At 45.3% G+C, this 11,613-nt stretch overlaps 3 protein-coding genes across 7 annotated transcripts; 1 reads left to right on the forward strand and 2 right to left on the reverse strand.

The window, feature by feature from the left end:
* Positions 1–10: 10 nt before the first annotated feature.
* Positions 11–9,165, reverse strand: LOC131108466 (E3 ubiquitin-protein ligase RNF31-like). Of its 4 annotated transcripts, none has more exons than XM_058059421.1 (24): positions 9,141–9,165; positions 7,101–7,301; positions 6,890–7,036; positions 6,668–6,823; positions 6,533–6,589; positions 6,336–6,462; positions 5,791–5,940; positions 5,564–5,717; positions 5,393–5,496; positions 5,181–5,323; positions 4,866–5,105; positions 4,506–4,781; positions 3,438–3,623; positions 3,158–3,364; positions 2,916–3,089; positions 2,757–2,855; positions 2,542–2,631; positions 2,340–2,454; positions 2,072–2,184; positions 1,878–1,991; positions 1,393–1,441; positions 1,187–1,283; positions 931–1,096; positions 11–837 (listed from the first exon to the last, which is right to left on the reverse strand). In XM_058059421.1, the coding sequence occupies exons 2-24, from the start codon at positions 7,272–7,274 to the stop codon at positions 790–792; spliced, it is 3,186 nt and encodes a 1,061-aa protein (XP_057915404.1). In that variant the 5' UTR covers positions 7,275–7,301; positions 9,141–9,165; the 3' UTR covers positions 11–789. The 4 variants fall into 4 exon arrangements, with proteins under 4 accessions (XP_057915404.1, XP_057915402.1, XP_057915403.1 ...); XM_058059419.1 differs by lacking the exon at positions 9,141–9,165 and adding an exon at positions 7,780–8,019; XM_058059420.1 differs by lacking the exon at positions 9,141–9,165 and adding an exon at positions 7,687–7,775.
* On the forward strand, positions 7,864–10,099 carry psme2 (proteasome activator subunit 2). Its single transcript, XM_058059453.1, has 11 exons — positions 7,864–8,229; positions 8,449–8,481; positions 8,626–8,688; positions 8,782–8,868; positions 8,950–8,992; positions 9,193–9,290; positions 9,362–9,430; positions 9,502–9,569; positions 9,646–9,700; positions 9,759–9,845; positions 9,913–10,099. The coding sequence occupies exons 1-11, from the start codon at positions 8,182–8,184 to the stop codon at positions 9,991–9,993; spliced, it is 732 nt and encodes a 243-aa protein (XP_057915436.1). The 5' UTR covers positions 7,864–8,181; the 3' UTR covers positions 9,994–10,099.
* Positions 10,084–11,458, reverse strand: lsm5 (LSM5 homolog, U6 small nuclear RNA and mRNA degradation associated). 2 transcript variants are annotated; one of them, XM_058059456.1, is made up of 5 exons: positions 11,188–11,458; positions 10,577–10,672; positions 10,469–10,496; positions 10,323–10,395; positions 10,084–10,248 (listed from the first exon to the last, which is right to left on the reverse strand). In XM_058059456.1, exons 1-5 carry the CDS (start codon positions 11,231–11,233, stop codon positions 10,216–10,218), a joined length of 276 nt encoding a protein of 91 aa, XP_057915439.1. In that variant the 5' UTR covers positions 11,234–11,458; the 3' UTR covers positions 10,084–10,215. The 2 variants fall into 2 exon arrangements, with proteins under 2 accessions (XP_057915439.1, XP_057915440.1); XM_058059457.1 differs by lacking the exon at positions 11,188–11,458 and adding an exon at positions 11,120–11,175.
* Positions 11,459–11,613: the final 155 nt, after the last annotated feature.

The raw sequence follows: 11,613 nt of genomic DNA on the forward strand, positions 1-11,613 counted from the left end.
AATAACTTAATTGTTAGTTAATGCGAGTAAATGTTTATTGCTCTTGACCAGTAGCAAACCTAACAGCATGAACGGGACATTAAACAGTTAAGCATTCAAGTAAAAGGGAGCAACAAAAATAATACACACACACAATAGAAGAGAACAGTGATTCTCAAACTGTGGTATAAGTACCATGGTAATACACGGGCTCCATTTAGACATTTTTTCCCCCAATAAAAAATATACAAAAATGGATAATGTACACATAAGATAATTTTACAAATTTATTATAAAATTTTGCTAGCAGCATGGTGGCATGTTGGACGCATAGTCCGGGTAATGGGGAAGAACTGGGATTTCTCAGTTGTGCTTTGGTTTCTTCCCACATTAAAGATTCATATTAGGTTAACTGGAGAGTCTAAATTACCCATTTGTTGTCTTAAGGTGGCCTGTGATTGGCTGGAGGCCTCTCGCTTAAGGTCAGCTAGGGTAGGCTCCAGCATACCCCCACAAGCGGCATAGAAAATGGATGGATATGTGCTAAAATAGAATTCATATAAAATGTTCCTTTGGTGAAATATCATTTCTATGTTACATGTTCAATTCCCCTCACACGCCCAAGCCACATGTTCCAACAAGCTAACGGTGACAGTCAACGCTGGTACTTGCGGTACTAAAGATTTTTAAGTTTGAGAACCACTGGTATAGAAGGTAACAGGATAGAACAGCTTCTTTATCTCCTTGCGAGATCAATGTTGGACCTGAACAAGGGTGTGATAGCGAGCTTGTAGGTACAGCTTGGCGTCTTCATTTGTTTCGGGGAACCTTTTCACCGAGGGGAACTTCCATCAGTTTCTGTAAGAGAGGATCCATTTTTACCGCAACACCATGAGTCAGGGAATTTCAGGGAATAGTATATTTCTCATAACGTGGCGTCACATGTTTCACCTTGAGCAGACGAGCGTGGTAAGCGCTGTCGTCCTCGCCCTCTCCCCGCTGCATGTCCACCTGGTACCTCTCACAAGCTCGGGTCAGGTCATGGGCGTCGTAGAGAGGGGCGGGGTCTATGGAGTGGGCGTTAATCAGACTCACCAGGTACTCTCTGTAGTGCTTCCTGCAAACGGCGACAATAGCCCAGCCTCGTATCACAGACCGTGTTGACCGCCAAGGTGAGAATCAATTCGCCAGCGAACAAAAAACTAACTCGCAGAGTCCGGCTCGTCCCGGTTGAGTTTGGACGCCACACGGCGAATCGATCTGCTGACCTCCTTCGTCTTTCTGCTCCATCACGCCGCACGTATCTGCAGATGCGTGAGTGGTTGCATGAAGTTGAACATAACGCTGCAATACCGCTTTTCTCCTCTGGATGGGGACAGTGAGCATATATGATAAGAGGAGGGTTGCTCTTACCTGTCTGCTGTCCGTTAGAAGGCTCGGTGTTGAAGTCCACGCCGCTCCTCTGACAACCAGAACCACAGCAACAAGATGACAAACATCAAAGCCAGCGAATAAAAACCAGGACCAAGTCTCAATAACAAGACCACTACGCTGTTTAGGTATCACTGTACCACATATGTTCAAATATATATTTTAAGTTTGAACGGCTTACTTATTTCACTTCACTTATTTCAGCTTCTTTCTCACGTCTCATTTCACTTCACTTTTCGCTTTCCTTTCATGCACGGCACTCAGAAGATTGTGACTCACGTGTTAACTGAAAAGCACAGAAGCAACACTGTCCTTCCTCAGTGTCGCAATACAACCCGGGATTGCTCCGCCTACGTATTCTTCCGCCGGACACACCTAACTAGTTCTGTTTTTCTTTCTGTACAGTGTTAATATGAAATGTCGGAACACGGAACATCGTAAAAAAAACGGGGACCACCCGTACGTACTTGTAGCAGCGCTTGCAGCCTGGCCGCCTCCCAGTCTCGCAGGTAGAAGAGGCAGTCGCGAGGATGGTGAGCGTGAAGGCCCGTGTAGCTGCACTGCTCCGTCCTGCAACACATCTGCACACCGATGGCTCCTTTTTAGCTCATGCTACTGGTAGTACTACATCAAGTATACAGTGTTTGTCGGGTGGACCCACTTTGTAGTAAGGATTGTTGCAGCCGCTGCAGAACTGGTACCTGCACTGGAAGCAGCTGAAGTGCATGCAGCCGCCTTTTGTTAGTGCGTACTGGAAGCGGCAGTGAGGACAGGCTGGAAACAAGATGACAAGGTAAAAAAAAAGAAAGATTTTGAGACAAAATGTAAGAATTTTGGTTACAAAAAAAACACGAGTGAGTTTTTTGGGTAAAAAAAAAAAGATGTATTGGTAGCAACATGAAAGAATATAAGACAATGTTGACACTCACTGATGCCGTTGTCTCTCAAGTAGCCGGCCAGGCCTTGCCTCTGGTACTCCGGGTCGTTGTCCCTCTTCCACTGCTGGAACTGCTCACAGGACACATCCTGGTGTTGAGGCTCCCACTGACAACACACCGTAAGTCAACATCCACGTCAATCACTTAAACGAAGAAAAAAAAAACAAAACTCAAGGTCTGCGTTGTGCCTCACAGGTTTCTTGCACTGAGCGCAGAAACTCTTGCAGCAAGACAGACAGGTGACCTTCAGCTGGTCTCCTTCATTGATGAAGCCTGACGTGCACTGAGACGAAAACAGTTAGACATGAAGACAATTAAACGGCCTATACTTGCATTAAAAACATTAACACATATAAAAGAGACTGAAATAGGGACATGTGGTTCTGGTTAAAACTTGACGTGACTCACGTGGCAGCACCACAAGAACTTGGGGTCCTTCATCAGAGCGTGCTCCGTCAGTTTTTTGTGGAAGAGCTCATAGACGTCAGCAGTCAAACATTCCCTCAGCTGTAGACAAAGGTCTCGGTTTTATATGTGGTCCACAGTGCCTGGCGTCAGTGGTCTCACCTGGATGTCCAGCGTGGAGAAGTAGCTGTCCAGCTGCTCGGGGTCGTTGATGTCCGGCTCGCGGCAGATGGGACATACCATGTCCCGAATGTGTTTGTCCCGCACCGTGATGGTGAAGTGCTGCGTGAAGCACTCCTGGCACACGGAGCACTGACAAGAAGTCAACGACTGCATCTGTGCACAGATGTTGCGTTAAGACTCCGTGAGCCTTTCGGGACGACATCCCATAATATAATACCGACTTTGCTGTGAGGGAAGATGCTGAGGCAGCACGGACACTCGTTGTTGAGGATGCGCCTGATGAAGTCGCGGTCGTGCGACTCCCGCACGGCTTGCACCACGTCCTCCAAGGTGTACGCCACCCCGGGCTCCTGCAGCAGCGACAGGGTGAGCTCGCAGCGCCCCCAGCTGGGCAGGTCATAGAGCGCCAGGAGACGGCGGCACATCCTCTGTTGAGGGCGGATGACAGGGCATGAGAATGAAACAAAAGATGGATTTTTCCCAGGCACAGTCGCGTCTAACCTCTTTGTCGGGGTGTTTGGGGTCGATGGGCGGCTCGGGCTGCTCGCTCCACATGCGCCTGTGGAAGGGGTCCAAGAGGGGACGCTGCAGCACGGACAGGGCGCCCTTTACCTCGCCGCCGCTCTGACGCAGGGCCTCCTCGCACTGTGACACATCTCTGAAGCCCAAAGAGTGGAGCTCCCTCATCTGTGGAGACACCACCACCATTTTGTTGTTTGTGAGGTACTACATGCTATGAATGGATGAACGCATGGGTTTGGTATTTGGTACTCCTCCATAGACCTTAACGACCTCATCAACGTAGCGTTTCTCCAGGCAGAGAAAGGAGAGGAGTAGTCTTGACTAACCTCCCTCTGGGAAGCTTTTACATTTCAGACAGATGTTTTGTTGAGGGTGCACATCCCTCCCACATTTCTATCTTATCTTTCAAGGCTACCACTCCAAGATGCTCAGCTCACTGCTGCACAAGAAATCCTGGGAAGATCCCTGGGAAGATTAGTGTGTCTGTTACTCTGTGTTAATACTTTGAAAGAGAATTCATCACTTATCCGCCTTTCAGATCGTTTCTGCTTGTAAAACTACAATTATTGTATATTAAGTGTATATAAGTGTTTGTATTATTGAATTGGATAATACTGTATGTGGGTTTTAACATTATTAAAGCCCGCTCGACATGATATAACAGCCCTATAGTCACGTTTACACTCGGATTAGCCAACAACGTAATCAGAGAAAATGTGGATGTGGGGGACAGAATGTGTGGAGTGTCGGGGGATTCAGAGTGGACTGTTATCATTGAGTGGATTCGGGCTGCAACAGTAGCCCTGGTTATTATTATGATTATTATTATTGCGCCTGTACTGAGATAATTGAAATCATTTTTAATTTAGGCTAACAGCATGATTATTGATATATATTTGATTATATTATTATATTTGATTAATAGAATGAACCCACAGTTGGAACAGTAATGTGGCGAGGGACGACTGTATATATGATTAAATGTATAGATGCACGTATTGCTCAATAAAAATATATTTTAAAAAAATGTTTGAAGGTGGTCCAGACCTTAACTTGTCTATCTCTCAGCAGCTGTCTTGCCGCCCGCTCCGTGTCGCCCCCCGTCGCCAGCCAGGCCAGCTTGGCCTCGGCTCGTGACAGCTTCATGCCGTCCCCGGTGGTGCCAGAGGTGCTTGCATGGACAGAGGCGGCCATGGCGCAGATTTCGTCCAGCAGGTGGGGCAGTTCTGACGCCTGCCAATGGTACGGGTCGGTGCTGCTGCTGTCGCACACACGTATGGCGGCGTACACTTCCTCGGGGCTGATGCCTCGCTTCTCTGCCTCCTGCGGGACGAGAGGGTGCGTTACACTTCACCTTCATGAGGTCCTCATCTTCATGAGACCCTTTAGGAGGTGATGGGTGGCTACTTTGATTTGGCGGATGAGCTTGAGTCCATCTTCCTTCATGCGGTCCTGCCTCTTCAGCTCCAAGTTGACTCTGGGCTTTGGCTGGGGCTTCACACCGGGTGGCGCTTGATGCGTCATTGACGGCGAGGTCTTTGGTGATGACACCGGTGGTGGTCCACCCGGGTCTTTACCCGGAGAGCCGCACATTTCGCATGTCGCCGTGGATTCGGTGTTGACGAAGGTGCAGAACTGACAGGTCCACTGATAATAATATTGAGGTCAACAACAGCTCCTCTTTTGTCCCAATGTCCCAACACAGAGCACCCACAAACCAACCTGAACTCTGGTGCCGGAACTAGAACTCGGGCCTGAATGCACAGGGGAGACAGAAGGGCGAGGAGCCAGACGGGGGCGCTCACACACCTCACAGAGGATGCTGCTTCCCTGGTTGATGACCGTGCAGCTCTTACACCGCCACTCTGCGGACACAGAGACCACAGCGCCCTCACATCATCTGACATCGCTTGACACAAAGAATGTGGTCTCACCTGCATTGGGGGACGTGGGGCTCCGTTTGCAAGTGGCACAGAGCGTGTCTAGTGGCTTGTTGACTGTGGCACAGTGGGCACAAGCCCATGTAGATGACGACACGCTGAACGCAAAACAAAGATTGCTAAGTTTGATGCAGGACTTTTGTAAAACAACAATGCAAACCTCACCTGCTTGTTTTTTGGGCAAGTGTGACCGACGTCCTGCTGTGGCCTTTGCGCTCAGGGTGCGAGTGAAAGAGACCGTCGCACTTCACGCACAACCTCTGCACACACGTGGAGCACTGAGCGTGGACGGGAGACACGCCACAGATGGTACACATATCTTTAGGAAAAACGAAGAACAGGAGAGATGCCTTAAAGGACGAGGTCACCACGTGGAATCTAATTTCACATACCCTGTGTTGCTTTCAGTCTGCTGTCTCGCTTGTGGTTGGTCCTTGCGGGGTGGCGGTGAAAGAGGTCGTCACACGCGTCACAAAAGGCCTGGTTGTCACATGAGGGGCAAACTACGGCTGCTGAGCCTCCACACAGATTGCACTGATTTGCTACAAAAAAACAACAATAGTATTCAAGGTCAGGACAAACCTTAATCACCAAAAGTTACAAAAACGATACAATGACTTATTCGATATGGCAGGCTCAGCGCTGAAAAACATGTTTCTTTGCTGCACACCTGAACTCAAAAAGAGCTGCAGCGCCCTCTTGTGGACAGATTCCAAATTATTTGTACAAATTACTGTTTACGCTGTACATTGTTCATATTTGATGTCATCTATTTATTCCCCACATTATTATTTATTATTTATTATTATACGGGAGCCAGGCAACGACATTTAGTTGGCAATTTCCTTGCTGTGTTATTGTGCAATGACTATCTATTCCACCTAAACATTCAAAAGAGCCAAAAACGTAGCAAAAAGTGTGTTTTTGGGCAACTCACGCGATGTCGTTTTCTGAGGTTGTACGAGATCTAGTTTGGGTTTAGGCAGCACAGGCGGTGGTGGCGGCTTAGGTGCAGGCTCCTTCTCTTCCGGCGGGATCACCTCCACATCCGTTGCGATTGTACCCTGGCACAAAAAAAGAAAAACTGTTGCAACTTGTGTAGATGTCGAAATCAATACGAAGGGTGGCGCGGACCTGTTGGACGACATACGGGACGACGTCTTTGAAGACTTCCTGGTGAGGATGTGTCCCCTATAGATCAATAAATATGACAGTGTATTCATTGCACTGACATGAGGTACTCATTGAGGGAAAAAAAAAACACCAAACCTTCATGAGCATGTCCAACTCCAAACGTAAAGTCATAACCTCCAGCGTCACCATGGCCACTTTTTCCCGATCCGGTTCTGTGACGTCGTCAGGGAAACCAAGACCGTCTTGCTGCTGGTTGGTGTAGCCGTAAAGAAAGAGGACTCGCCGGCCGCCCTACGAGAAAAAAAAAAAAAAAACTTTCAAGACACCGGAGTGAAGACCTCCTCGGGTTCCGCTCACCTGAATGGCATCCACTGTTGTTTTGAAGACCGGGTTGTTGTGCTTGACGCTGCGCCAGTATCTGGGCCTAGCGGGGCTGGTCAGGTTGCAGCCGTACTTCTCCAAGATGCTCAAGGCCTTCACCAGTCTGCTCAATGACTCCAAGACCTGAGGTACAAATGAAGGGTGAATGGTTGTGTGTCTTGTGATCGACAATGGGTGAAATGTTTACCTCGTCTTGGTTTCTTCCAGCCATGTTTTCCGTCAGCATGGTCTCTGCCTGGATGTGATGGTATTTCTGGGACAGAGGCAGAGGAAAGTTGGCCATCCTCTGGACTTCAGCCTTCACATCCTGGACCAAGCCTGAGGTAAGGAGGGCCTGTCCTCTCCTCCTGACTTCCTCCATCCTGGCGTGAATGGAGGTCGCTGCTCACTGCAAAACATTATTAACAGATTGAACAGCTTTGGTAAGTGTACAGTTCCGTTGTACTTAACAGCAACAACACTGAAACTTGGGAGTAGTTTTCTGCGACTATCTCCTCAAGCTTTGAACTGTCATGGACTCGTTTTAAGTTTCACTTTTCAACCCGGGGAAGTCCAACCCAGAAGAGAACAACAACACATTTGCGACCGTGTCACAATAACTTGATAACATTCTATCAATAACATCATGTTTTGCATTGGTTTCATCACACAAGTCAAAACTAGCTTAAACCGAAAGGTAGCCAGAGTGCATTGTAGCCTGAAAACAAAACTTTTGAGTTAGTTAGTGCGACAAGAAGCGCCAAAGCTTTTGGATATTTACACTTTCAACACACCCAACTTGTAAATGCTGTCGCCCGAGTCCCAAAAGACATCGTTTAATCAAAATTACGATAACATTTAGGAGGGTTTAACGTCGTTTTCCTGACCTGGATTTGATATTGTGGCATTGAAGGCAGCATGAAGGCGGAAGTACGGCTCCTTCCTGTAGTTCCTGTTTTGTTATTTTCAAAGTAAAATCATTTACGAAACGCTAAAAAGTCAGATATTCAAGAATATCAGACTTAATGCCTAAGATTATACTTATATTAACCGTGTTCTTTTGTATGTATCAGAAATGAACGTCTGTGATGAAGCTGTAAGTTAGATGAAATCGTGTCAGTCGAGCAGGCAGTTGTGGGAGGTGCATCAAGGACAAGAGTCGAAAGTAAAATTGAATAAGGAAATATAAGAGAGACGCGCGTCGTCCTTACTCCTGCACTGGTGTTTTTGTAAGTTCGGTTTGTTTTGATAATAATAATTTAAAAAAAAATCCTCGCGTGGTGGTGGAGATGTCTAAAGCTTCCGTGTTGAAAATAAGCCGCGAAAGTGCCGCTCTGGTAAGTTTGGTTTGACTTACTTAAAAGCAAAGAAAGAAAACAACAGACTTGCTTTCATAGTGTTTCTAAAATCACTAGAACAGTAATTTGTGGAATAAATAACCAGAGTAGTTTTCAGTTACAGATGAAGCAACTTAAAGCACGTCTATGCAAAGAAAACGAAAGTGAAATGAAACATGAGTCAGCGGTTTAACATATTTTGTGCCTTATAATCTACAGGTGGAAAAATACCGCCAGGCCTTGCATCATGAGGTTTGTTTTCAAAATAAGACAAATATCTTAACTATTTAAAAATATAAAATAAAAAATAGAAACTTATGTATTGTGTTGCATCACTGTGCTGCATGCTGTTATTCAACAAGTGAGCAATGACTTGCAAAATTCATTCTCTTCCAGGCAAACAATCTCTTCTCCATGCAAATTCCCGCCAAGATTGTCCAGCTGGATGCTCTACTCGGGGTCAGCAACATATTCCGGCTCTTTATTATGATCTACTAGTAGATAGGGTGTGTTCACGCTTGCCATGTTTGTTTGGGATTGATCTATTGCCAGGATACAGCCCTCAGTGTTACAGACATGTCTTCGCTAAAGGCTCCACTGGACATCCCCATACCCGACCCTCCCTCCCCTGATGACGAGGTGACTTTTTGCAGCTTGTAAAACAATAAAAACAATTGTTTGATCAGTTGACCATGTGACAGTGTAATGTGTTTCTGGCAGGACATGGAGACGGAGGATGACGAGGAGAAGAAGAAGAAGAAAAGTAAAGTATTCCTGTTTAAACACCTCTCTGTGTCTATTAAAAAATACTGCTGGGGTTATATTAGAAAAAAACAAAACACCACCACCACCACCCGTGACTCTGTATATAGTTTGTAAGGTGAATTGCAAAAGGTAAACACAAAGGGTACCTAAAAACGCTACATCCGATCCTGAAGCTCGAATGCTGCCTTTCTCCCTCAGAGCCCAAATGTGGCTTCATCAAAGCCAACGAGAAGATTGTGGCACTTGTGGAGAGGTTGAAACCGGAGATCGTCAGCCTGCGGGAGACCATCATTGCTGTGAGTCATGGTCAAGGACGCATCAGCAGGTCGGGTCTTCCTCACTTCAACGTTTCCTCTTCTGGATGCAGGTCACCTGTTGGATTCAGCATCTCATTCCAAAAATAGAAGACGGCAATGACTTTGGCGTCGCCATTCAGGTACGTTTGCACATGTTGAGGAGTGAAGACTGGAGAGAGAAAGTTACAAAACAGCTTATTTGTCCTTACAGGAGAAAATCTTGGAGCGAATCGCAGCAATGAAGACAAAAGTGGACAGTTTTCAGACGACCATCAACAAGTAAGCTCCTATTTTGACTTCATCTAATTATTGTGTTTTGCTGGAACTCACGTGAATTCCCTCATGTGGCGTTCAGGTACTTCTCTGAGAGGGGAGACGCCGTTGCCAAAGCATCCAAAGACACTCATGTGGTGAGTTTCAACATCTTGTGATAGTACCTCAGAAGCGCTGAGCTCTTCTCCTTTCCAGATGGACTACCGCTCCCTCGTCCACGAGAAGGATGTGGCCATCTACTCTGAAATCAGAGTTATTGTCCTGGACCTGCGTGGATTTTACGTGAGTCAGTCAAACCTTAAGAGCATCAATTATCAAAAGAGTTGTTTCACCGTTTTGCATCATGCAGGTGGAACTCTACGATATGGTGCACAAAAACATGGAGAAGGTGACCAACCCCAAAGGCGAGGAGAAGCCATCCATGTACTGAAAGCAGTCCAACTTGCTCCATTCCTCTGCAGCTTGTAGTTCCGCCAAATCAGATTCAAGCAGTGCAGAAAACACTAACACATCAATAAATACAACTCTTTTGTCAATTTGTGCCATTTATTTGTAACAAAAGGTTATGTGTGCTTCATATCACACTTAGAAAAAAATAGATTTCACTAACAAACTGAAAAAACCCCCAAAAGAACTCATTAAGGTCCAGGTGCTAAACTTCTGGGCCTTCTCCACCTGGAATGAGCTGCACAGGAGACAGGAAAATAATTTGTATTCCTCTTTCGTCAACCTGTTTTACGACTCAAATTACTCAGTTACCATGGTGATGTTGTTGCCGTTGAGCAGAATCTGGTCCAGCTTAGTTATCCTGCGACCCTCTGGCGTTATTTCACTAAAACATATTTTATAAAAGGATTTAATTAGCAGAACAAGACAACATAAAGCAGCGATAGACGTCTACTTACAATTCTGTCACGTCCTCTAAGACCATATCTGAAAGACACAATGTAAAGGACAACTACCATGTAAAGAAACCAACAATAATAGTAGACATTGTTCCCTTTTAAGGATACTGACAAAGTCATCGAAGCCCAGCAAAGTGCCGACAATTTCTTTGTCTGTCTTCATGACGATGTGGATTCGAGAACCGATGCATTTGTCCACAAGCTCTGAAGAACAAAAGAAATTATCATAAAAACAGTATACTATATTAAGCAAGGTTAGTATTTAGTAACAATATCAGTAATATTAAGGTGTTAAAGGCGTTTGAAAACCATTCAACAACAAATTTAGGTCTACCAACATAACCCAGTCAATATAATTTTGCAGTACTATAGTGTAAATATTGTTGTGGCATATTAATCATAATGTTAGACACGTCTAGTCCTGCACTTCATCCAGTGCTTCACGTAAGACAATTATACCTCAGTTATGTTGTTTCTATTGAGTTTAATTACATCAATTAGCGTTAATCAGCATCCATTCGTGGCCATTTCCGTTAAAAATGTAGCATTTGATTTTTCCGCCTTAAAGCACGCGTACGAGGAACGACGTTTACATTAGCTAGCTAGCTAGCTCGCTAAAAAAATAAATTGATATTATTATTTTCTTGTCACCTCAGCGACTTTTAGCATCATTTCTAAGTCACAGCAGTGTTACACAATATATTAAATGCAGTACAAACCCAAAGGGAGCAACTGTGAGGGGTTGGTAGCCTGTGTAACCGCCATGTTGATGTACGCAGACAGAAGCAATCGATTCAAGAAGAGCGAAGGCGAAATCAATCGACCAACGATTTTCTGTCAACGACTGTCGCAACTCTAAGTGTTGAATACCATTTCAATATAACTGTATTATTATTCGGAGTAATATTATTAAATGAAATATAAGAGAACAATTTAACTCGATGTGTTTCACGTGATTCGGCTGTTTCTTTTGGCAGTGACGTATTCGATACGACTTGAACAAAGAGTGCACGGAACACTCAACACAAAACAAGATAGTTCCCTGTTTGGCTGACTAGATGGCGGAGGAGGTCATTAATATAACTAATTTGAGCAACATCAAAGAAACTTTTTGTAACGTATTAGCTACGCACTCACTACTAGAG

The sequence above is a fragment of the Doryrhamphus excisus genome, chromosome 21 (assembly GCF_030265055.1).
Source record: "Doryrhamphus excisus isolate RoL2022-K1 chromosome 21, RoL_Dexc_1.0, whole genome shotgun sequence".
Lineage (NCBI taxonomy): Eukaryota > Metazoa > Chordata > Actinopteri > Syngnathiformes > Syngnathidae > Doryrhamphus > Doryrhamphus excisus.

Coding starts and splice junctions, on each gene's coding strand:
- LOC131108466 (XM_058059421.1), bottom strand. CDS start 7,274: ATGGAGGAAGTCAGGAGGAGAGGACAGGCCCTCCTTACCTCAGGCTTG. Junction 5,718..5,790: donor CAGACTGAAAGCAACACAGG/GTATGTGAAATT, acceptor TTTTTCCTAAAG/ATATGTGTACCATCTGTGGC. Junction 3,624..4,505: donor TGAGAGATAGACAAGTTAAG/GTCTGGACCACC, acceptor GTGTCTCCACAG/ATGAGGGAGCTCCACTCTTT.
- psme2 (XM_058059453.1), top strand. CDS start 8,182: ATGTCTAAAGCTTCCGTGTTGAAAATAAGCCGCGAAAGTGCCGCTCTG. Junction 8,993..9,192: donor GGAGAAGAAGAAGAAGAAAA/GTAAAGTATTCC, acceptor TTTCTCCCTCAG/AGCCCAAATGTGGCTTCATC. Junction 9,431..9,501: donor ACTTTGGCGTCGCCATTCAG/GTACGTTTGCAC, acceptor TTGTCCTTACAG/GAGAAAATCTTGGAGCGAAT.
- lsm5 (XM_058059456.1), bottom strand. CDS start 11,233: ATGGCGGTTACACAGGCTACCAACCCCTCACAGTTGCTCCCTTTGG. Junction 10,673..11,187: donor CTCACAGTTGCTCCCTTTGG/GTTTGTACTGCA, acceptor TTTGTTCTTCAG/AGCTTGTGGACAAATGCATC. Junction 10,497..10,576: donor GGGCTTCGATGACTTTGTCA/GTATCCTTAAAA, acceptor TGTGTCTTTCAG/ATATGGTCTTAGAGGACGTG.